The sequence below is a fragment of the Sturnira hondurensis genome, unplaced genomic scaffold (genome assembly GCF_014824575.4).
Source record: "Sturnira hondurensis isolate 20B ecotype Veracruz unplaced genomic scaffold, ASM1482457v3 Scaffold0024990, whole genome shotgun sequence".
In the NCBI taxonomy this organism is placed as follows: Eukaryota; Metazoa; Chordata; class Mammalia; order Chiroptera; family Phyllostomidae; genus Sturnira; species Sturnira hondurensis.
In genome coordinates this window covers 793,816-819,345 of record NW_028097621.1, presented here as the reverse complement: position 1 = coordinate 819,345, position 25,530 = coordinate 793,816, and the positions used below count along the sequence as shown (strand labels likewise).

Below are 25,530 nucleotides of genomic sequence, written 5' to 3'. Positions count from 1 at the left end.
TGAAGTCCTGAGATTGGAATTTAGGTCTCTGAACCCACCAGAGCTTTTTCCTCAGTGCCAGGATACTTTCCAGGAAAATTTGCTTATTGAAAACCACTCTGCTGAGTCCTGGTTGGTGTGTCTCAGTGGATTGAGTGCTGGTTTGCCAACCAAAGGGTTACTGGTTTGATTCCCAGTCAGGGCATATACCTACACACACCAGTTGGGGGTGTGCAAGAGGCAACCATGTATCTGTCACACACACTGATGCTTCTCTCCCTCTCTTTCTCCCTCCCTTCCCCTCTCTCTAAAAAAAGTAGATAAATAAAACCTTTAAAAAAAGAAAAACACCATGCCGAATAGGGAAAGTACATGGCCCATTTGATAATTCTTTTATTGCAGTTAAGTAAATTGACATTCTAGGTTTTCTTATACAAGGTCTGTCTGAAAAAAGGCAAGCCATTATTAATATAGTGAGAATGGTTTGCATAATATTGATGAAACCTGGCAACAAAGGAGATTGCACTGGAGTGTAGATGCATGAACAATGACAACTTCACTGTAGTAGTCATTGCAGGTGATAGATGCTCTTGAATGAGCACATGAACTTTGCGGCCATCACATTAAAAATGACTGAGCGAGTAGAGCATTGAATCTGTATCAGATTTTGCTTTAAGCTTGAACATTCCTCTGTGGAAACTATTCTGGTGATTCAGAAGACCGCAACTTGGGGCAACCTGGTGATTGCAGCTTTATTACAACAACGCCCCTGTTCATGCATCATGTCTCGTTTAGAGTCTTTTGGTGAAACATCAAATCACCCAGGTGACTCAGGTCCACTACAGCCCAGATTTGGTGCCCTGCAACTTTTGGCTTTTCCCCAAACTAAAATCACCTTGGAAAGGATAGAGATTTCAGACTGTCACTGAGATTCAGGAAAATACAACAGGGTAGCTAATGGAGATTCCAGGAAAGGATTTTGCCGAGTATTTTGAACAGTGGAAGAAATGCTGGGAGAACTGTGTGAAGTTCCAAGATGCCTACTTAGGGGATTGAGGCATCATTGTCCTATGTACAGTATTTCTTGTATCTTGTATTTTCTTCAATAACTGTCTTCATTTTGCATGGCACATGGCTGGATACTTCTGTACAGATCTAATATATGGCTTCTGAATTTGGTTTCATATGAATCATCATCTAAGGGACAGGATTTTTCTTGGTTTGTTTTAAGTAGATGTTTGAGCTGGTTAAGATGGAACATTTCAGACCCTGGATTCTGTTCAGGAAGAAGAAGCTGAATGGCTGCTGAATTTCCTAATGCCTCATTTGGCCTTGCCATAAACTTTTTCACTCAAGCTACAGCAAACTATAGTTCCTTTTCTTTTCTCTTTTTAAAAATTCTTAGTTTATTGATCTCATGAAAAATTTGTATAATCACCACAGATAAAGTCACTGAAGAATCTGTACTTCTATTTTCCAATCTCCAGCTCACTTTTTACCATCCCCAACATTGGCCTTTGCCATCCCCCTGACTTTTTTCATTCTATTCCTGTGTTCCTTTTTCTGTTTTCTTGAGGTCTTCTTCTTCTCATATAGGCCATGTCTTGTGAGTCTGTGTTGGATTCATTTTTCTTTGCTTAATCCAAGGAATCGTAAATCATGCCAAAGCCAGTTGTATTGCCACTGCAACAGGGTGCAGCCAGGGGCCCCCCCGCAAGAGGGATTTGCAGTGGGGCCCAGAACACAGAGTGTCTAGGAAATATTAAAATGTAGGATGTCTTTACCCCCACAAGTCTGAACTGGGGGATAGGACACATGGATAGGGACCTTTGAGAGTTGTTCTGCATTGTAACAGTTTTACAACTAACCTCAGGCATGATTTAACAAATCTATAACTTTTAAGTGGTTTTATGGATATGTTAAATAGCTGTGGCTGTGCCTTGAACTAGGGAGATGGTAAGTAACTTCCACCCAGGATGTAACTGGGAGGCAACCCCCCTTGGTTATAGCACCTGCACAAGAATTTGGAGTGATTGGTTCCACACCGGGGGCCATGCTTGTCTGGAGCTACTATGGCAGCCCAGAAAAGCTGGAGAAATATGGGAATGCTGGAAGGTGTAGCTGGTTGTGGGAGGAGTTTGAAATGGGTCTGCAGAGGAAGATTGGTGCTGGGATTTAAACCCAGGCAGGGCAGCCATGGGTGATGGAGGGTGGGGTACCTATGCAGCTTTGGCAAGAAAGGAAGGGGATCACGTGGCTTTGGCGAGGTTGGGAACCACATGGCTTTGGGGTTCCCTTTGCGACACGGCTTAGGAAGCTGGAAAGTAAGATGTAGTGTTGAAATAGAGCTCTCAGCAGTTTGAAAGAACACAAGAGAGATGCTGTGGGAAGGAAAGGGATGAAAGAAAGGACTCTTGCTGGTGGGCCATGAGACGGTGAAATGCGGTTTTGGATTAAGAACTGGATGGAGATCACTGTGGTGACACAGCTGATGGTTCTGGGAACTGAGAGAGGCTGCCAGCCAAACATGGATTACTGGGAAGAACCAGGGGCTGCCTGAGGCATGGACTTCTATTCTTTTTTAAAAAATTTATTTATTTTAATTGTTGTTCAAGTACAGTTTCTGTCTTTTACTCCCATCCCAGCTCACCTCCCCAGTGCTCCCCACCTCCCTCTCATTTCCACACCCCCTTAGTTTTTGTCCATGTGTCCTTTATACTTGCTCCTGTAAACCTTTTTTCCCCTTTTTCCCTGAAATTCCCTCCCCTCTCCCCTCTGGACCCTGTCAGCCTGTTCTCTATTTCAGTGTCTTTGGTTATATTTTGCCTGCTTGTTTGTTTTGTTGTTTAGATTCCTGTTAAAGGTGATATCATATGGTATTTGTCTTTCACTGCCTGGCTTATTTCACTCAGCATAAAGCTTTCCAGTTCCATCCATGATGTTGTAAAGGATAGGAACTCCTTCTTTCTGCTGCACAGAATTCCATTGTGTAAATGTACCATAGTTTTTTGATCCAGTCATTTACTGATGGGCACCTAGGTTTCTTCCAGCCCTTGACTATTGTAAATTGTGCTGCTGTGAAGATTGGGGTGCATAGGTTCTTTGGGTTGGTGTTTTAGGGTTCTTAGGATATAATCCCAGCAGTGGAATTGCTGGGTCAAAAGGCAGGTCCATTTTTAGTTTTCTAAGAAAATTCCATACTGTTTTCCACAGTGGTTGTACCAGTCTGCAATCCCACCAACAATGGATTAGGGTTCCCTTTTCCCCACGACCTCTCCAACACTTGTTCTTTGTTGCATTGTTTATGATGGCCATTCTGACCGGTGTACAGTGGTATGTCATTGTGCTTTTAATTTGCATCTCTCTGATAGCTAGCGATATCGAGCATCTCTTCATGTGTCTCTGGATCCTCTGTATGTCCTCCTTGCAGAAGTGTCTGTTCAAGTCCTTTCCCCATTTTTTAATTGGGTTGCTTGTCTTCTTAGAATGAAGTCGTGTGAGTTCTTTGTATATTTTGGAGATTCAACCTTTGTTTGAGGTATCATTGGCAAATATGTTTTCCCATACAGTTGGTGGTCTTTTTATTTTAATGCTGTTTTCTTTAGCTGCGCAGAAGCTTTTTATTTTGATGAGATCCCATTTGTTTATTCTTTAGGTCCCTTGCTCTAGGGGACATATTAGTAAAAATGTTGCTGAGTGAAATATCTGAGATTTTCCTGCCAATGTTCTCCTCTAGGACTTTAATGGTGTCACGGCTTATATTTAAGTCTTTTATCCACCTTGAATTTATTTTGACGTATGGTGTAAGTTGGTGCTCAAGTTTCATTTTTTTTTTTTGCAGGTAGCTGTTCAGTTCTCCCAACAACAATTGTTGAAGAGGCTATTTTTACTTCTTTTATGTTACTGCCCCCTTTGTCGAATATTAATTGACCATAGAGACTTGCGTTTATTTCTGGGCTCTCTGTTCTGTTCCATTGCTCTATGTGCCTGGTTTTATGCCAGTACCAGGCTTTTTTGAATACAGTGGCCTCTAATAGAGTTTGGTATCAGGTATTGTGATCCATTTTACTTTGCTCTTCTTTCTCAAAACTGCAGGTGCTATTCTGGGTCATTTATGGTTCCATATAAATTTTTAAAGTGTTTATTTTGTGTCTGTGAAATATGCCATTGGTACTTTAATAGGCATTGCATTGAACCTGTAAATTACTTTGGGTAGTATGGACATTTTGATGATGTTAATTCTTCCAGTCCAAGGACACGATTTATGTTTCCATTTGTTTGTGTCTTCCTTGATTTCTTTATTCAGTGTCGTGTACTTTTCTGCATACAGGGCTTTTATCTCCTTGGTTAGGTTTATTCCTAGGAATTTTCTTTTTCTTTCTGCTATATTGAATGGGATTTTTTTCTTGATTTCTGATTCTGCTGACATTGTTGGTATACAAAAATACCTTTGATTTCTGGATATTGACTTTGTAACCTGCTGTTTTGCCAAATTAATTTATTAGATCAAGCAGTTTTTGGGGAGAGTCTGTAAGATTTTCCATGTACACTATGATGTCACCTGTAAACAGTGACAGTTTTCTTTTGTCCTTTCTGATTTGGATACCTTTTATTTTATTTTCTTGTCTGATTGCTGTGGCTTAAATTTCCAATATTATATTGCATAGAAGTGGTGAAAGTGGACAACTTGTCTTGTTCCTGATCTTAGTGGAAAAGACTTTAGTTTTTGCCCATTGAATATGATATTGGCTGTAGGTCTCATATATGGCCTTTATTATGTTGAGGAATGCTCTGTCTATTCCCACTTTGCTGAGTGTTTTTATCAGAAATGGGTGGTGTACCTTATCAAATGCTTTTGCATGTACTGATATGATCATGTGATTTTTGTCGTTGGTTTTGTTTATGTGATGTATTACATTTACTGATTCGCGAATATTAAACCATCCTTGCATCCCTGGGATGAATCCCACTTGGTCATGGTGTAGGATCTTTTTAATGTATTGTTGGATGTGGTTTGCCACTGTTTTGTTGAGGTATTTAGCATGTATGTTCATCAGCAATACTGGCCTGCAGTTTTCTTTCTTTGTTGTATCTTTATCTGGTTTTGGAATTAGGATGATGCTGGCTTCATAAAAAGAGTTTGTGAGTCTTCCATCATTTTGGATTGTTTGTAATAGTCTGTGAAGGATAGGAGTTAGCTCTTCCTTAAATGCTTTGTAGAATTCTCCTGTGAAACCATATGGTCCAGGGCTTTTGTGTGACGGGAGTTTTTTGATTACTGCTTCAACTTCATGTGCTGTTATTGGTCTGTTCAGGCTTTCTATTTCTTCTTCACTGAGTTTTGGGAGATTATATGTTCTTAGAAATTTGTTCATTTCACCTAGGTTTTCAAATTTCTTGGCATACAGTTCTTCATAGTAATTTCTTTCAGTCCTTTGTATTTCTGTAGTGTTAGTTGTAATCTCTCCTTTTTCATTTCTGATTGTGTTGATTTGGGTATTCTCCTTTTTTTCTTGATGAGCCTGCTTAAAGCTTGTTGATTCTGTTTATCTTTAAAAAAAACCAGCTCCCGAATTCATTGATCCTTAGAATTGTGTATTTAGTCTCTATGTCATTTAATTCTGCTCTGATCTTGGTTATTTCCTTCCTTCTTCTTGCTCTGGGCTGTCTTTGTTGTTGTTCTGTGAGTTCTTGTAGGTGTTCGGTTAGGTTGTTTGTTTGCAATGTTTCTATCCTTTTTAGGTAAGTCAGTATTGCTATGAACTTCCTCTCAGGACTGCTTTTGCTGTGTCCCATAAATTTTGGGTTGTTGTGAGTTCATTTTCATGTGTTTCCAGAAACTTTTTGATTTCTTCCTGGATCTCATTCTTGATTCATTCACTGTTTAATAATATGCTGTTCCATCTCCATGATTTTGAGTGTTTTGGGTTTTTTTCCTTGGGGTTGGTTTCTAGTTTCAATCCCTTGTGGTCAGAGAAAATGCTTGGTATGATTTCAGTTGTCTTGAATTTCTTGAGGCTTGTTTTGCGTCCTATCATGTAGTTTATGTTTGAAAATGTTTCATGTGCATTTGAAAAGAGTGTATTTAGCTTCTTTGGGATGAAGGGCTCTATATATATTAGTTAAGTCCATTTCATCTAGGGTGGTGTTCAATGCCACAATTTCTTTGTTGATATTTTGTTTGGAAGATCTGTCCATTGTTGACAGTGGGGTGTTAAAATCCCCAACTATAATTGTGTTGCTGTAAATATGTTTCTTGAAGTCCTCTAAGATTTTCTTTGTATATGTGGGTGCTCCTATGTGGGGTGCATATATATTTACAATGTTTATGTCTTCTTGGTGGATTCTTCCCTTGAGTATTTCAAAGTGACCTTCTAGGTCTCTTTATGGCCCTTGTTTTGAATTCTATTTTGTCTGACTTAAGTGTAATCCATTTATGTTTCAGGTTATTATTGATACGTACCTATTCATTGCCATTTTTGTACCTGTGTTCCTCTCTTTCTCTCTTTTCCTTCCATTCCTTAAAGCAGTCCCTTTAGCTTCTCTTGCAGAGCTGGTTTGGTGGAGGTGTATTTTTTTAGACTTCTTGTGTCTTGGAAGCTCTTTATTTGGCCTTCTGTCTTGATTGAGAGCCTTACTGGGTTAAGTAGCCTTGGTTGCACGCCTGTGGTTCTCATTACTTGGAATATTTCTTGCCATTCTCTTCTGGCTTGGAGCGTTTCCATTGAAAAGTCAGCAGCTAACCTTATTGGGGCTCCCTTGGATGTTACTTCCTGTTTCTCCTTTGCTGCCTTTCAGATTCTCTCTTTGCCTTAGAATTTTGCCATTTTAATTATGTGTCTTGAAGTGGGCCTCTTTGGGCTCCTCTTGATTGGGACTCTGTGTTTCCTGTATTAGTGAGTTTTTCTCTCATTTAATTAGGGGAGTTTTCCATCAGTACTTTTTCAAATAGGTTTTCTATCCGTTGCTCTTCTTCTTCTCCTTGTGGTATTCCTATTATTCGTACATTACTACATTTCACATTGTCTTGCATTTCTCTTAATCCCTCTTCATTCTTTCTGAGCCTCTTTTCCTTTTCTTGCTCCTTCTGGGTATTTTTTTTTCTACTTTGTCCTCCAATTTTTCTGATCCAATCTTCTGCTTCATTGATCCTGCTTTTGATTCCTTCTGCTGTGTTTTTCATTTCAGAAATTGTATTCTTCATTTCCTCTTGGCCCTTGTTGATAGTTTCTATTTTCTTTTTCATGTTGATATAGTTTGCAGTGAGTTCATTGTACTTTTCCTGTAGTTTCTGTTAGCTCACTGTGAGCACTTTGAAATTCCTGATAACCAGTGCTTTCAATTCAATATCTGATAGTTGACTTGCCTCTATTTCATTTAGCATTCTTTCTGAGGCTTCCTCCTTTCCTATCATTTAAGGATTGTTTCTTTGTCTTCCCACTGTTTGTGAGACTCTTCTTGTTAGGTTCAGCTTCTTAAATTGATTTGTTCTGGCTCCCTGGGTTTTTTTTCTTTTTTTAATTTTTTTAATTTAATTCTTGTTCAAGTACAGTTTTCTGTCTTATATTCCCAGCCCTGCCTGCCCCCCGCCCAGTGCTCCCCACCTCCCTCCCATTTGTGGCCCCCACCCTTAGTTATTGTCCATGTGTCCTTTATACTTGTTCATGTGAGTCCATCCCCTTTTCCCCTATGATTCTCTCCCCTTTCCCCTCTGGACCCTGTCAGCCTGTTCCGTATTTGAGTGTCATTGGTCATATTTTGCTTGCTTGTTTGTTTTGTTGTTTAGATTCCTGTTAACGGCTATATCATATGGTATTTGTCTTTCACTGCCTGGCTTATTTCACTCAGCATAATGCTTTCCAGTTTCTGGCTCCCTGGGTTTATGGTGTGAACTTCTGTGGTATAATACCTGTGAGATCAGTGGTGTAGACTACTTGATCTCCCAAGCTCACTCACTGGTCTTGGGCTGTCCTTTAAGTAGGCTCTGTGTTTGTCTTTGGGTTTTGATTGTTTTGATGTCTTTCTTTGGGTCCTTCCTATCAGCTGGTTAACTGATGGTCCCTCTGTCTACCACCTCTTGTAATTTGTTGTGCTGGTGAGGGCTGGTTGTGTTAAGCTAGTTCTTCCGTGTGTACAAGGTTTTGAGGATTCTCTTTTGCTCTTGTTCAGTTGTTTGTACTGGGTAGTTTCTCCGCTATTCGGTTGCATTTCCAGATAGGTCCTGCATTGAGGTTTGTGTGGTTTCCACTCCCTTCTTCACCTTCTTCTGTTATTATCTGTTGGTGGTTCCTTTGTTGTTGGATTTCCTCTTCCAGTTGGTATCCTGGTGTTCACTGCTTTCACTTACTCTTTTTTTGTGATCAGTTGGATGGGAGGCCAAAATGGTTTATGACAGCAGGAGAGTATTCTATGATATTTACAGTAGCAGCCTGTAGAGAATAGGTGGGAGATACTTTGGCTATGTATAGTGTTAACTGTGATCTTCAACCCCAACTAGCCACTTTTGAGAATGGATGGAAAGAAGCCAAAACTCTTGTTGGGGAGGGAATGCTTGTGAGTCGGATCTACAAAGCAGTGAGGTTGTGGGAGGTCACATTCTGAGACAAGGTGAGAGTAAAGGATAGTAAATAGGTGTAGTGTGTGAGAGAATAGAGTTAACCACTACAGTAATAGAATTCAGGAAACTGTGAAGTGGGCCAAGATCCGGGAAGGGTGATGTTAGTTATTTACAATGGTATGGAACAGCTATTATTTACAATAATATTAGAGCAACAATGATATGACAGAATCTATGTGATCTGGATAACATAAATAGGGGGTATTGAACTTTGAGTAGTGTGCTAAGGGAACACAAGTGACGTGAAGGCTAGTAATTTAGCAATACACTGTGGAAGAGAGAACAGGGGAAACCTGTCAAATGATACAATATAACCAGCCAAGCAAAGAAGATTATACAGAAAGAAGAGGAATACAAAAATACTATTAAAATAAAAGATGTAAAAATAATTTAAAACATAGTAATACGGATATGCAGTAACTTGTAGGTTCTCTGCAATAGCAAAGTGAAATTTGTCTCAGTGTCTCAACTGTTGGCATGCCCCCTCTTTGGGTCCAACTCTGGTCCTCTCACAGTTCCAAGTTTTTTGTCTCACCTGTGGGTATTTAAAAAAAAAAGGCAGGAGAAGGGAGGAAGAAGAGAGAAAATTGGAAAGAAAGGAAGGAGGAGTAAAACAAGAAAGAAGGAATGAGAGGAAAAAGGTATTGAAAGATAAAACAATAATGAAAACTTAAAAAATAAAACATTACTTAAAACAAAAAAACACCTCTGGCTGGTTTCAAACTGGCCAAACCGGTTTTTCTGGTCGTGCTGTCTGCAGCAGGCTGAGGGGCGATTGGTGTGGCCTTTCTTGTGTACTTAGCCAGTCGTCCAAGCACTCTCCCAAGAACTAGTCTGGTGCCTCTCCCCAGCACTCCAGGCAGGGGATCCAGGTCTTTTTTATAGTGTTCTTTCCTCAGGAGTCATCGCTGTGGTTTGAGAGGGCAGGTGGGCGTGCGCAGGGCCACCCTGCCTGGGTCCTACAGGCTCTGGCACAAACCCTTCCTAGTTCTGCGGGGAAGCACAGGGATTTTTGCATAACCTCGGGATTGCTGCCCGACTGGGTGGGGAGTAAGCCCAGTGGCTGTTGCAGGAGAATCCCCCAAACAATTTTACTTTTTGTTAAATTCCTCCTATTCAAGCCTGCCGCTAAGTACTTCCCAATTCTCCAGCCAGACCAGTGACTATCTGGGTCAGTGTGTGTCACTGCGGGATTCTCAGGTCTCCCAAGCCGGATACCACAGACTCCACCGATGATCACGGCTCTTGTGTGTTTGCCTCTTTGCCCTTATTCTCTGCTCTGCAACTTCAAGCAACAAGGTCTGTCCCAGTTCTGCTCAAACCCTGCTTGGCCAGGGAGGGAGGGAGGGAGCAGTTGACCTGGCTCTCTCCCAAGGACTCTGTGGCAGGCCTGCTGCTCCCAAGGACTCTGTGGCAGGCCTGCTCGTCCCAAGGAGTCTGTGGTAGACCTAGTGTGGGGTGCCCGGCCGATGCTACCGCTGTCCCTGTGCTGGTCCCTGGGACCTTATTGTCCTGCAGTAGTCTCCTTACCTTCTGGTTTTTTAGTGTCCGCTACACTTTCTGATCTCTTCATATATGCTGGGGTACTATTGGCTGTTTGCTCTGTTCCTCCATAGATCAGCCAGGTTTTTCTCCTGTGTGTAGGGGGAAGTGGAATCTGCTCCCTCTTACTCCGCCGCTGTCTTCCAACTCTTGGTTTTTAATTCTTTTTCTCTGATCATCTAGGTAAGTGTGTATTAATTTTGTTTCATTTCTGTTGCTCTTCAGTTGCTCCTGAAGATCCAAGTTTTCTTGTTAATATTCTTTTCCCCTTTGAAGAACTTCCATCACCATATCTTGTGGTGCAGGTGGAAAGGTGTGTCTTAAAGGGAAAGTCAGCAAAGGAAGGCCCGGTTAAGGAAATGCTCTGCTGGTAACTTCAGTATTGGATGGGGATGAAGCCATAATCTGCCAATATCAGAATCATCCTTGCCAGGTTTGGGGGTTCTGCAGAGAATTTACTGATACCAGATTTGACTGTCATAGCTCAGGAAAATGGTGCAGTCATTCATCTTAGCATATAATATACCAGTGGCATCTCGCTTACTCCTCTGGGCCAGCCCTTCAACCCTTGCTGCAGTCAGAGTACCACCCTGCGGTGGGGTACGTCAAGTCTGCCGGTAGCTCTCCGGACTTCTATTCTTTTTCTGAGATACAGTACCTCCGGACTGGGGAAAGTGGGGAAGGGAGGACAATGTGTGGGGAGGGGGAGTGTTTTAAGGGACTTTGGGATTTTAATGAAGACAATAAGTCATTACTCCTAAGTCTGTATAACTTGAATAAATAATTCCTTTTCTTTTCACCAGTCTCTGACATTGAGAGCTATAATTCCTAGGCAGCAGGCCAGGCGAACCTAGTACAGGGGAGCCTGGGGGAAGAGGGGTCCATTTGGTAATAGTGTTTTGTTGTGTGTGTGTCCCCCGCCCCACAAGTCTGTTCTGTAATGCCACCACATTTCCCCCAAATTTCTGTCTTGGGTACTGTTGCCTTGTCAGGGTGAAGGACATCAATGACCATTTGTTTCCGCGGAAGTGGTCTGTTGGTCATGATCTTCCTGGTGTGGATAGTCACTGTCATTCATGATGGCTGGCAGTCCAAAGCATAGTTATTTTCAACTAATGTAGTATAATGAAAAGAATGTATTTCCCAGATCTACTTGAATCAGTAGTTTAAAATAGACTTTTAAAAACTATGATAAGGCATTCTCCAAAGTGTATTTCTTTCTTGTCAGCCCAAATCTTGATACTATTTATTTTTTATTTAAAATATTTTATTTATTTAGTTTTAGAGAGAGGGGGAAGGGAAAGAGAAAGAGTGGGAGAGAAATGTCAATGTATGGTTGCCTCTCATGTGTCCCCTACTAGGGACCTTGCCCGCAACCCAGGCATATGCCCTGACTGGTAATCGAACCAGTGACCCTTTGCTTCACAGACCCATGCTCAGTCCACTGAGCTACACACCAGCCAAGGCATCTATTTATTTTTTTATTTAAAAGAGAGATTTGTGGCACTGAAGGAGAGCAGAGTTTGCCACCTCAGGGTATGCTCCTTTGGAATGTTGATAATTTTGTTGGTTAATTTTAAGAAACAGCAGACTTGGGAGAAGCTCCAGAGTAGAAGTTACCCATTGTAAAAAGAGTAACTTTTTACATGATTTACATTTGTAAGGGAAAAATCTCCATTTGTAAAGGTGTGTCCTTCACTTTACTCAGCCTGCCTTCACCATCTGTGGAGAAGCCTTGGACTTAAATCTGCATAATAATCTGAACCTTGTTTACTGTGTTTTCCCCAGTAACTTCCCATAACTACTTTTTAGCCACAACATCGTCTTTTTGCCTTTAGCTGTACTCTTTTTGCCTTTAGCTGTACGTAGAACTTAAGGTGATGGCTTCACCATTTGGGGGAGTTAGTTACTGTTCCCATGTATACAGGTTTGTATGTTATTAAACTTTTAATTTGGTCTTCTCCTGTTAACCCATCTTGTGCTCATTTTTAATTAGTCCAGTCAGAAGAATAATTTCCTTCTTGTAGAAAATAGAAACTAGTTTAATGGAATTTTTTCTTAGTTAAATTAACATTTCTGTAGAATAACAAATATTTTTTTTCTTACAGGAGTAATTTGTTAATGTGGAGAAGCAGGTGATATACAAGTAAATAAATGAACAAGAAAATTTTGAATAAAGATATGATATGAGGCCCTGGTAGCTCAGTGGATTGAGTGCAGGCCTGCGAACCACATGATCGCGGTTCGATTCCCAGTCAGGGCACATGCCTGGGTTGCAGGTCAGTTCCCAGCAGGGGATGCATGAGAAGCAACCACACATTGATGTTTCTCTCCTTCTCTCCTTCCCTTCCCCTCTAAAGATAAATAAATAAATAAAATTTAAAAAAGATATGATATGAATCTTCATTTGTGGACTAAAAAGATTCATTTAGTGTAAACCCCGATGAGGAATTTATCTGCTGAGATGGACTCCCCATGGTAGTGAAGGCCCAAATTTTATAAATAGTGAGAGCCTAATTGTCACAGATCAGCACAGGTAACCAGGTTCTTGGTGATTGCAGACAAAGAATTGAACTGGACACACACAGTTTATAGCACAAAGAGATCAGATTTATTAAGTGATGGTACACTCCACAGAACATGGGAGCAGGCTAACTCCAAGCAGAGATTGACCTCTGGGGCTGGAGGGATTCTATTCTTACAGGGTGGATATTTCCTGGCTAGTTTTGTCAGGCTTTTATTGCATGTGTACAAGTAGTTATATTACTTTGAAGCTACTGTCCATGTGGTCCCCCATAATTTTCTTTGATTGGCCACCAGAGAAGGGGGTCACACAATGTTAATTTTTTTAAAGATTTTATTTATTTATCCTTAGAGGGGAAGGAAAGGAGAGAAGAGAGAAATATCAGTGTATGGTTGCCTCTCGTGAGTCTCCCACTGGGAACTGGCCTGCAACCCAGGCGTGTGCCCTGACTGGGAATCGAACCGCGATCGTGTGATTCACAGGCCTGTGTTCAATCTACTGAGCTACACCAGCCAGGACTCACACAATGTTAATTTATTATAATGCTAATATAATGAAGCAGGGGTCATTTGTAGCATATTCTGTGCAGGTGCATGCATGATTCACCATGATCCAGTGCTTTTCCAGAAAATGAACAACTGAACTTAGAATGGGGTCTGTATCCTGTGTTGATATCCTTTATCTTAGCTCTGGGGCACATCCAGAGTTTCCTCCTTCCTGTCTCCTGCCTCACAAGTGCAGCCTCAAATAGAGGCACTTGGATGAGATCACCAAATTCCTCCCGCCTCAATCTCTCACGCATTTCTAACAGTGGTGAGTAAAAACTCTAACATCCACCTTTCCTTGAGCTTTGAGAAGCAAATTTATATAGGGGAGATGTGGGAAATTCCTAGGAGCATCACAGACTTGCTGTTTCTCTTGGGAGTAAGAGGTGGGGGAGCTGAAAGAGGAGTTAGTAACATAGCTTCTTCCCAGGCTATCTCCCTTGGTTTAGATGTTATCTCTCTGTATTAGCATTCCTCTTTAATAAACCAAAGGTGTGGGGACACCTTTGGTTTATGACTCTGAAGCTATTCATTCTCTGGTTAGGGAGGAGAGGTATGAACTATTTGCTCTGAGTATCTCTGTTATCTCAGGGGAGATAACATGCTGCCTGGCTGTAAGTTGTTCAATGGTTTGCCCTTGTTTAATTTTCTTGCCTCAGTTTCTCCATTCCACTTACCCAGGAATTTTTCTAGCATCCTACTGTCCTGTCTCAAAAGGAGGGGGTGCATCTTAGATATCAGAAATGACAGTGGGCCATTAATATAGGTACTTGAGGCAGGGTGGAACCTACATGGGCAGGAAAATTCTTGCTAGGCAACTCAAGCAGTGGGACACATAGGGTACCTAGCTAACAGGTCTCTTCTGAATCGCTCTGTTTAGCGTACTTAATTCACCTTAGGCTAAGGGGAATTCCTAAGATCTCCTTCCTGAAGCAGGTTTCTCTTTCTGAATCTCTTGGGCAGGAAATCAGGGAAGGTCAAAGATTCTTTTAGGGTCTTGTTTCTTTTTTTTTTAGATATTACTTATTTATCTTTAGAGGGGAAGGGAAGGAGAGAAGGAGAGAAGGAACAATGTATGGTTGCCTCTCGTGAGTCCCCTGCTGGGAACTGACCTGCAACCCAGGCATGTGCCCTGACTGGGAATCGAACCGCGATCATGTGGTTCACAGGCCCGCGCTCAATCGACTGAGCTACGCCAGCCAGGGCAGGGTCTTGTTTCTTAATAAACAGCTTAAAGTCAATATCCCAAAAAGCAGCTTCAGAGTGGCAAAACTTTGGTTTCCTCATTCTCTCTCCCTCTGTTTCTCTCTTCACATCTCTATCCATACATTTTTTTTAAAAAATATATTTTATTGATTATGCCATTACAGTTGTCCCATTCCCCCCTTCACTCCCCTCCACCCTGCACACAAGTTCTTTAGATTCTGTATTTCCCATAGTACTCCTGCCCTCCCCCCTGTCTATTTTCTATCTACCGTCTATGCTGCTTATTCTATGTACCTTCTCCCCTCTTCTCCCCCTCCCACTCCCCTGTTGCTAACCCTCCATGTCATCTCCATTTCTATGGTTCCGGTCCTGATCTAGCTGTCCTCTTAGTTTGCTTTTGTTTTAGGTGTGGTTGTTAATAACTGTGAGTCCTTTCACTGTTCCTATTTTTTATCTTCTTTTTCTTAGATAAGTCCCTTTAACATTTCATATAATAAGGGCTTGGTGATCATGAACTCCTTGAATTTGATGTTCTCTGAGAAGCACTTTATCTGTCCTTTCATTCTAAATGAAAGCTTTGCTGGATAGAGCAATCTTGGCTGTAGGTCTTTGGATTTCATGACTTGGAATACTTCTTTCCAGTCCCTTCTTGCCCGTAAGGTGTCTTTTGAGAAATCAGCTGACAGTCTGATGGGCACTCCTTTGTAGGTGATTGTCCCCTTATCTCTTGATGCTTCTAGGATTCTCTCCTTCATTTTAATCTTGGCTAATGTAATCAGGATGTGCCTTGGTGTGTTCTTTCTTGGGTCCAACTTCTTTGGGACTCTCTGAGCTTCCTGGATTTCCTGGAGGTCTATTTCCTTTGCCAGACTGGGGAAGTTCTCCTTTATTATTTGTTCAAATAAGTTTTCCACTTGTGGCTGTTCCTCTTCCCCTTCTGGTACTCCCATAATTTGGATGTTGCAACATTTCAAGATGTCCTGGAGGTTCTTAAGCCTCTCCTCGTTGTTTTGAATTCTTGTTCTTCCTTCTTTTCTGTTTGGTTGTTTCTTTCTTCCTTCTGGTCCACTCCCTTGATTTGAGTCCCAGGTTCCTTTCCATCACTATTGGTTTCCTGTGCATTTCCCTTCATTTCAATCAGTTTAGTCTTCATATGTTCCTTTAATTTGTGGCTAAAATCAACCAATTCTGTGAGCATCCTGATCACCAGTGTTTTGAACTGTGCATCTGAGAGGTTTGCTATTTCTTTTTTGGTTAGAGTTATCAGCTCTGGGGCTTTGAGCTGTTCTTGTGTCATAATGTTTGGTCTGATTGCACCTGTTATGTATGAGGGACAGAGCCTTAGGTGTTCACCAGGGCCGGGCAACCCAGTCACTGGATTGTGGTGCTGTATATGGGCGCAGCATCAGAGAGGGGAAAAAAATGACGCTTTGCTCTGCTCCTCTCTCTCAGATTTCTGTCCCCTCTGTGGCTTCCCACAAGCAAATTGGGCCCCTCTGGTGCTGGTTCCCGAGTGTGTGGGCCTGTGTACTCTCCAGGACCCTGTGGGTCTCTCCAATGAACTCTCTGTGAACCTGGGAGCCTCTCCCGGCCCCTCGACCCCCAGAAAATCTGGCCAGTTGGTGCTTTCAGGCTCTAAATCGCATTGCTAGGGCCCTAGCCTGAGTGGTCTGTCTCACTGTTTACTTCTTTGCTTGGTTTATCTGCGTGCAAATGTGTGACCACAGTCAGCCAGCTGCCCTGCGCCCTCACTGGGTCTGCCTGTTGCCACCCCACGCTTGGGATCCACCAACCGCCTTTGCCTCCATCTCCGCCTCCGCTCCTGGGTTAGTCGGACAGAACGATCTTTCCAGCCCAGTCCCACTCCACTGCTAACTCCTTCCCTCTTACCGGTCTGGCTGAGTGGTTTGTTGTTGTCAGACTTCCGTACAGTTAAATTTTCACTGTTTTGGCTGCGTTTTTGTTTCTAAAACTTCGCTGTCTTTAAATTTAGTTGTGGGAGGGGGCACAATGTTTCCACCTACGCCTGCATCTTGGCCAGAAGTCTCCATTCATTCCTTGGTGGAACCGAGGTTGCTTCCTTACTTGGCTACTTCTAGTAATGGTTCAATGAACATAGAGGTGCATATATCTTTTCAAATTATTGTTTTTGTTTTTTCAGATACCCTAAGGTAGAATTTATGCATCATATGGTAGCTTTATTTTTATATTTTTTTAAATTAAAAATATATTTATTGATTTGGGGGTGGGGAACATTGATATGAGAGAAGCATTGATTGGTTGCCTCCCACACACACCCCAGTCAGGAATTGAATCTGCAACCCCAGGTATGTGCCCTGAGCAGGAACTGAATCCCCCCACCATTGGGATCAACCAGCTGATCAACCAGCTGAACCACTCCAGCCATTCAGTCTTACCCGAGGACATGCTTACTGGTTTTAGAGAGAGAGTAGGGGAAGGAAAGAGAGAGGGAAACATCCAGTGGTTGCCTCTTATATGTAATTTAGGCATGTGCCTTGACTGGGAATCAAACCTGTGAGACCTTTTGGCTTATGGATAGTGCCACAGCCAACTGAGACACATCTGCTAGGGCAGGCCAGGGCTCTATTTTTAAGGTTTTGAGGAATTTCTATACTGTTCTTCTTAGAGGCTGCACTAATTTACAATCCCACTGACCATACAAGGGTTTCCTTTTCTCCACAACCTCACCAGCATTTGTTAGCCATTCTGACAGGTGTGAGGTGATATCTCATTGTGGTTTTAAATTTACATTTTTCCTGATGATTAGCAGTGATGTTGAGCATTTTTTCATGTCTCTTGGCCATCTGTGTGTCCTCTTGGGAGAAATGTCTATTTATGTCCACTGCCAATTTCTTTATTGGGTATTTTTTTGGTATCAAGTTATAGATCTTTATAAAGTTTGGTTGTTAACCCCTTATCAGATGTATCATTTGCAAATCTTCTCCCATTCCTTTTGTTGGTTTCCTTCACTATGCAAAAAGTTTATAGTGTAATACAGTTCCATTTATACATATATGTTTTGTTTTCCTTGCTCAAGGAGATATATTTTGCCTGGTTTAATGTGCTCCCATGTATAATGCTCACCAATATTTTGTGTCCTTGATACAGAGGGTTATTATACCCATTATCATACCCCTGGTATATAATCATTATACCCATGTATAATGTGCATCCTTATTTTTCCCTCAAAAATTTGGGCCTAATAAGTGTGCATTTTACACTTAATTCAAAGAGATACTCTTAAGAGCAATGTCAAGGAGTTTACTGCCTATGTTTTCTTCTAAGAGTTTTACAGTTTCAGGTCTAACATTTAATTTAAGTCTTTAGTTCATTTTGAGTTTATTTTTGTATGGAGTGTAAGAAAGTGATTGCGCCCTGGCTGGTGTGGCTCAGGGGATTGAGTGCTGGCTTGCAAACCAAAGGGTCACTGGTTTGATTCCCAGTCAGGGCACAAGCCTGAATTGTGGGCCAGGTCTCCAGTAGGGGGCATGTGAGAGGCAACCACACACTGATGTTTCTCTCCCTCTCTTTCTCCCTCCCTTCCCCACTGTCTAAAAATAAATCTTTAAAAGAAAGAGCAATCACATTTTATTTTTTTCCCTGTATCTCTCCAGTTTTGCCATTACCAGTTGTTGAAGAGACTGTCTTTACCCCGTTGTATATGCTTGCCTCCTTTGTTGTAGATCAATTGACTGTGTAAAATGGGATTTGTTTCTGTGCTTTCTGGTCTATTCCATTGATTTATATGTCTATTTTTATGTCAGCATCATACTGTATGATTATTGTAGCTTTGTAGTATTGTTTGATATCAGGGAGCGTGATACCTCATACTTGTTTCTTTCTGAAGATTTCTTTAACCTGGATCTGAATAGTAAGTCTACTTTGGAATCATTGGTAATCAAAAAATAGATTAGAAATATTGTAAAAACTTTATTGTAAATTCCTAACCTATAAATTGATTTATGCTGTGATTCACTTTATGTCTTATTTATGTGAGTCAGTTTTTATACTCACCAATATTATAATCTTTTACTGCTCTGAAACCACTAATATATCTTATTCATTAGATTTTAAGAGAAAATTAGGTGATAAATTCATTGCAGTTTTTAAAAAATTGGCACAGATTAAGAAAAAGAAAAATCTCTTAGATGTTCTCCCTTTCAGCTCTCAGTGGGAACCATTTAAGAAGCTATTCTGCAAACATCTTATGGAATTTGTCATTTGCCAGAGAGTAACAGAATGTAATCCTGGGAGTGAGCAAGCACATACAACATTTCATAGCATCGGCTCATGTACTGCATATTATTCTGAAAGTACATACTTAGCTTTTAATGAAAGACTATTTTTTTTATAGGAATATATTTGTCCCAGATGTGAATCAGGCTTTATTGAAGAAGTGACAGATGATTCCAGGTATTGTACAAACTCATGATAAATCAGACGTTCTGTTATCAAAATTATTTTCTCTCAGCATTGAGTGAATGAATAGGAAGGAATTTGTTTTGTAACTTATACTCTTTGCTTAGAGGAAGATGGGTGAGTTTGGAGAGGGAGAAAAGTGGCATAGGGAAGAAGAAAAATGGGAAAATTTGGAAACTGATGTTACATTGGATGTGGTAAGATGTATTGTTTCTGATCATGTGTGGCATTTCTTGGTAACCTATATCTGTAAATCAATAAATCTGGTAAGTTTCGGTTTATTTTCTGAGATTTTAAGGTTCTTTTAGATTATTGATTACTTTTTAGTGACCACTCTATTTGAAGCTAACTGCAGTTACACCTTCTTGGTGGGCTGAGAGTGGCATCTGACACAGATATCTAATAAACAGGGTATTTTCTAGCTAGGGAAATTGTTATTATTCTGCCTTGAGGAGGCCTTGAGTCCTTGTCCTTACTGGAATTATTACCAACAAACACATGCCATCTTCCTACTGTAATACTAATATTTGGATTTGTAATGTTTGAAATTGGCTCTCATTGGTCTTAGTAAAGGTACAAAACCTATAAAAAGGGGAAATATTTATTGGAGTGACTATTATATATTCCTTCTTGGTTAATATGAACAAAACTATAAAAACGTAATAAAAGTAGAATAGCATTGATAGGATGGCCTTTTTGGCCAAACATAGTGGCACATTTGTTTATTTGTGTCTATATGGTTAAACATTAGTTGGACAGTTGGACTACTGACTGGCTAAAAATCTATTCTGAAGTTTTTCATCTTAATTTTGGAGATTTTAATGGCAGTAAGTAATACCTTTACTATTGCTGTTGGCAGAATCTAAACTTGAAGGTCCCTTCCACAACCAGGAAAAACTACACATTTTACAGTATGTACTATTAGTTTAACATTATCAATGATTAATGACTTTATGTATGAATGAGTTGGAGCTTCTGGGGCTGTATATGGCATGGGATTTAGTTTTTTATAAGCATTTAAATGTTAATGCAATAATCTCGGTTTTAAATACACAATACCAACTCTGAATGTGTAAGATTAGCATGATAGCAAAATTAGCAATTATGTGTGTCATGGATGGCATGCTAATTTGGGTATTTTTTATTTGTGCTTATAATTGCATCAAATACTTATTTCAAGTACTTAGGCTCTGTATGTATTAAATAAAAAGTATATTGGTTGTTGGGTGGCAGTTAATGGCTGTACTTTCTCTAGTTTTAAATCGTACTTCTAATTTCTTTAGGCCTATATACAAATCACAGTCATAAATGCGGATAGTAGCTGTAGGACGAATCTATCCCTGCAGGGAACTATGAATTCTATGGATCGTGCTCTCATTTGACTTAGTAGTTATTTAATTTATGCCTATATAAAGTTTGTCATATACAGGTGCTATCAATAGCAAATACTGCAATCCAAAGATAATGTCTTTTGAAATATTAGTTTTTTAAATGGTTGATGAAATCTTTTTTTATTAACAATCATTGTCTTAGAGGCAGCATGGTGTTTTCTTCTGCAAAGTTCATAAACATTTGCAGATTTGAATACTTACAGTGGTAAGTAGTGGATGATACAATCTAATGAGGAAATCCTTACATGTAAATATTGGATGATGGGCCCCATATGCTACTGGACATTTATCTACGGGGGCATCTTGTAAATTTTCTGAAACTTTGTAACATTTCTCAGAACAATGGTTGTTTTTATTATCCCTTCCCCATGGTTAGCCCTATCACCCTTAAAAAATACTAAGGAATTTTAAGGAAAGGGGGGTTGCTGATGGATTTTAAGGGGGAGCAGAACCCCCAAATGGCTTTAATTACCAAGGCTGTTGGAATCCCTGAAGCCATGTAGTAAAGGCAGGAAACAGCCTTGGAACTTTGTCTAGGCTTGAGCAATAAAGTGGATATATACCACCGCTCATCTTTTTAAAAAAGTTATGTGGTAGTTTACTTTCTTATTTGGCATGGATTATAGGGTACTCTTAGGTTTGTTCTACATCCGAAGTATTTTTTTATAAAAGCATTTAACTTCTGAAACAAATATAGGTATTAAATGATTTCTAATGAGAGATTAGAAATCTGAGATGGCCTGAGAATAAGTACATGGAGAATAGCATTTGCTTTGCTTTTTCGTATTTGGTTCCTGACTAACCAGGTTGTGTGTTTACTCATTAAGCTCAGCACAATGCCTGGATTTGTATTGTAATTCTGAAAATGAAAGCTACTTACTATAGCTTTCATTAGGGTGAGTTGTATATGTTTGTGCACTTAACGTGTGTCTCCTGAAGTAAAAGTTGTATCCAGCAGTTTTTTCCGTCCCCCTTATCCCAAAGCCTTAGCCAGTTTCCTCTCTTAGCAGATTTCACAGGGACAGTATTTCTCCCTGTTTTGGGGCATAGACAGTTATTGTTTACACGTGTAATACTGATTTTTTAAGTTAACTCTTATTTTCAGGTTATCAATATAGAAAATGATATTACCAGGTTTTCAAAAGTAGTTATAACAGAGAAGGGGTCATGTAACAATTAGGGCAAATTGCTGAGAGGAGGCAGGAGTGGGGGAAATAAACTCCTAGGCAAAGCTGAAGATTAAAAGTGTTTTCCCTCTCTGGGAACGGAGGGGCTGCCAGAGGAGAGAGGTTACCCAAAGCTGCTTGTGACTCAGCAGAAAGGAGCTTGTAGAGCATGTAAGGGTCAATACTTCTAACCCCTTGTGGCAGCCGGAAGAGGGGCAGAGGAAAACATGGTCTATGTTAGCCTTCAGTGGTTGAAAAGGTGGACACTCCCACAGGCTTCCCACACAAGAGGGATTTTGCAGGAGGACTTTTAAACCAAAGGCTGCAGAGGCCTCCATCTTGCTAGTGGCAGATGCGGGAACTGCTTGGGGCTTGGGGCTTAGTGCCCACATGTTTGGAAGCCAGCTCCTGGAAGCAGGGTCCCATGCCAGAGTGCTTGACTTGCTGGGCACTAGCCCTTTAGACACTGCAACCCTGTATGGCATTTGGGTCCTAGACTGCTTCCACTCTCACCCTGAGAGCAGTGCACAGAGGCTGAGAGCAACACACAGAGACATGACCTGGGAAGTTCCCCAAGAATGGACTTTTCCCGGCACAGCTGTCTAGAGTGATCTGGCAGCACACCTCAAACCCTGAGAGAAAGAGAGCTGCTGTGAGGCAATGGTGATTCTGACACCAGAGAAAGAGAGAGGATTTGGAGCTGGAGAGACAAGACCTGTTGGAGTAACAACCTTGGGCTACAGATGAGCAATAATGGGGGACTTCTGGACTTGGATTTGGACTTTTAATCTTCTTGAGAGTAGCTGGTTTTCTGTGACTTGGAACAAGAATGTTCCCAGCCCCCCTCAAATTGGGAACCCTGTTAATAAAAACCCATTTTCTTCCCACAAGTCTTCGTGTTACGTGCGTGCTTGGTGACAAGCCACTGCACCCCATGCTGCCCAGATATGTGATGAGTGCTCTGTATAATGTCTGATACATAATAAACACTCTACATATACTTGTACTAATAAAATAAAGTCTTTTGGGAGGGAGTAGTATTTATATACCAAAGAAATCAACAAACACTACAAATCAGGGCCTCCCCCTGCCTCTCCCCAGATAACCAAATTTTAAGTAAGCATTTAACTAGCTTACCATAATAGACATTTTTTTCAAGTGCTTTTTTTATATTAAAAGAGAATGTTGAAAACTTCTAAAAGTCTGTTAAATGCATTTCTTTTCTTGGTAGAAATAGAGAAGCACTCAGTGAAACATGTAAAATATCTTTGTCATCAAGCTGTTCTTTAAACTATTATTAATCTTTTCTCCCTCAATAACCTCTTTTGGTGATCTAGACTATATTTTAACTAAATCGGTGTTCCCTTTAGCTTTCCTCATCAAGCTTAACTGTCTTCTGCTCAGTTTACCCTCAGTACCTTTCAAATATTGTGAAAGAGAGATGCAACATTTTTAATGGTAAAGGAGAACCTTTTCAAAAGTGAATTACTTAATAGGCAACCAGATAAGAAGGGCTGGGTTTGTTTGACTTTCATGGTAAATACTAAATCCTATTAGCTGCTACTTTGACAATCCTAGGCTGTTGAGTGTCAGAGGGAAAGCAATATACTAAGTCCCTTTTGTTTATACACCAAAAGATTAGGTTTGCTTAAATTCCAGAGGAATTTCAGAAGATTAAGTTTTAAATAGAAAATGTCATAGGCCGAGCAGGCTGAGAAAAGAAAAAATTAAAAATTACATCGCCCCAAGCAGTTCCATCAAGGATGAAATTTCAGATCACATCATGTCTCACACCCAGTTCTTGGTGCAAAATAAATCACTTGAACAGAGTGCAAACTAATTTTTATTTTTAAAGTGTTGTCCTGGTGCTGGCCTTGAGGCTCAGTTGTTTGGAGCATGTCGGGTAGGGTAGGCAGGGTGGGCGGGGAGGGGAGTTATGGGTTCCATTCCACTACAGGGCACATAGCTTGAGTTACAGGTTGATTGATCCTGTGGGGTGCAATCCATTGATGTTTTTTTTCTCTTTCTACCACCTCTTCCTTTCTAAAAATCAATGAACATAACCTCAGGTGAGGATTTAAAAAAATGTTTCCCTAAGACTGTCTTCTTGAACTTCAAGAGCACATTTTGTAATTACCTATCAAAGGAAACTCAGTATTTCACTCCCTCCCTCATTTTCAGCTGGTGTTATCACTTTTAACTGTTAATAAACTATATTAATTTAAAACTGGTTATTCTGTCTCTAAATTCTATACCGAATTACATGTAAATGAATTTAATTATATACAAGCTAAAGTTAAGTGAGTCCTTTTCTCTGCCCTTCATTGATTTTATTTTTAGTAATTTCTGTCATTTTTGAGACACAGCAATTCATGTCCCTTGTTTGTTAAAAGATTAGTGTTCTGGTCATGAGGAGGATAAAAAGAAGTCAGGGATTTTATCAAGGTTCGTGCCTAGCATTGATAACATTTGATTGTGGGGTATGAACTTGACTGCAACTTATTTAGTTTGTTTATTTTAAGGAGAGTGGAGGGCTAAAAAATGATTTGCTAAACTGAGACACACTATTAACTTGTATAATTCATTCAGAGCTGTTTAAGCCTTTAATTTTCTTAACAAGTTTTTCCACAACCTGGAATTAACTAGGTAGGTGCCTCTCATCAGCCTCCCTGCCAGTGTAGGCTCTGATCACAGACCATATTTTTCCAGTCTGGCAAGTTTTCTCTACGGACAAACAAAATGTTCTTGAGATGGAAACATGCTATGTTTGTTTCCTCTTTGACACCAAGTTCATTTCAGGAGTGGGGAGCAGTTCCTGCCTAAGAAGTTCTCAGAACATCCTTCTCTCCACCCTAACTGTATGCGTTAAACCCTCCACTTGGAGGGAGCTCCCTTTTCTATGCCAAGCAAGACCAATTCTGCAGTGCCTTTCCCAACCTCCTGGATGAAATTGACACACCTTTCTCTTGCTCTAGCTGGCAGCACCTGCCTTGTTTTGCTGTGTATGGTGTGTACTTTTTGCCCACATTTTTGAGGAAAAATAGGATGAGCATTATATATGGTAGTACTAATTTTGTACCTATATAAATGTTTTTAATTCTTTCATTTATATTTATGTGTTAAAAGTGTAACTCTAGAAAACAGTAATGATCATCCATATGCAAAATAATACCCTGGAATACAAAAATGGGTTCTGTTTATAAATATAAATAAATAAAACATTGAATTAAAAAATTAAAATGAAAGACTTTTTTACTGAGCTAAAAATGTGGCTGTGTATTATACATGGCAAAGTGCAGTATCTCCATTACTTCCCCGCAAGTTACCATCCTCATACTCTATTAAAAGGCTTTCTGTGATGCCCAGCAGTGTTCTATGTGTGTTACATGTTAACTTCAGTAATCCTCACCACTACCTTATTGTAAGTGCTATTATTATTCTCACTTTATACATAAGGACACTGAAGCACTGTGAGGTTGGTGTCTGAAAGTCACTCAGCTGGTAGATGACAGAGCAGGAAAGCTCCATGGACTGTGCACTCAAGTGCTCTACCATACCTCCCTGCTGCATTGAACTAGTTAGCAGTGTAGTTGTTTCTCACATGTTTACACATATGGTGCTAATTTAACAACTTTTATTTTCAAGTTGTCAATATAGAATATGGAATTGTAGAGTTTTCAAAAGTGATGAGTGTTCTGTATAATGTCTGACACATTATAAAAATTATACCTGTATTAATAAAGTTCAGTCTTTACCCTCTGAATTTATATTTATGAAAGAAGGGAAAGGGGTGGAAATGAATGGGACAAATTCTAAATATTTATAACGCAAGATAGAATTTGAATCGAAGTCAGAATGTAGAGGAGTATGGGGGAATCTCATACGGTTGGTGAGTTCAGAAAAGACTCAATGGAGGAGGTTGCATTTGAGATGAACCTTAAGGACAGGTAGATGAGATGAATCAAAGAACAGGGAAAACTATCAGGAGAAGGAAAAAATATCAAGCCGTTTTATAATGTGCTGAATATAGTACCAGACCCCTTACATTGCTACGTTTAATCATTCCTGAATAATATTAACTGTTACTGTCTCATGTGTGTATTTGGTGGCTGAATGGTTT

At 40.3% G+C, this 25,530-nt stretch overlaps 1 protein-coding gene across 2 annotated transcripts in view; it reads left to right on the top strand.

The window, feature by feature from the left end:
- Positions 1–25,530, top strand: part of RNF115 (ring finger protein 115) — a 94,446-nt gene that overhangs the window by 16,448 nt on the left and 52,468 nt on the right. The window contains exons 2-3 of one of the 2 annotated variants that reach the window (XM_037039090.1): positions 18,789–18,847; positions 19,713–19,764. In XM_037039090.1, coding sequence (XP_036894985.1) covers positions 18,838–18,847; positions 19,713–19,764 — 62 coding nt within the window. In that variant the 5' untranslated portion in view covers positions 18,789–18,837. The remainder of the gene's footprint in view (positions 1–18,788; positions 18,848–19,712; positions 19,765–25,530) is intronic. The other variant, XM_037039089.1, reaches the window with a different exon arrangement.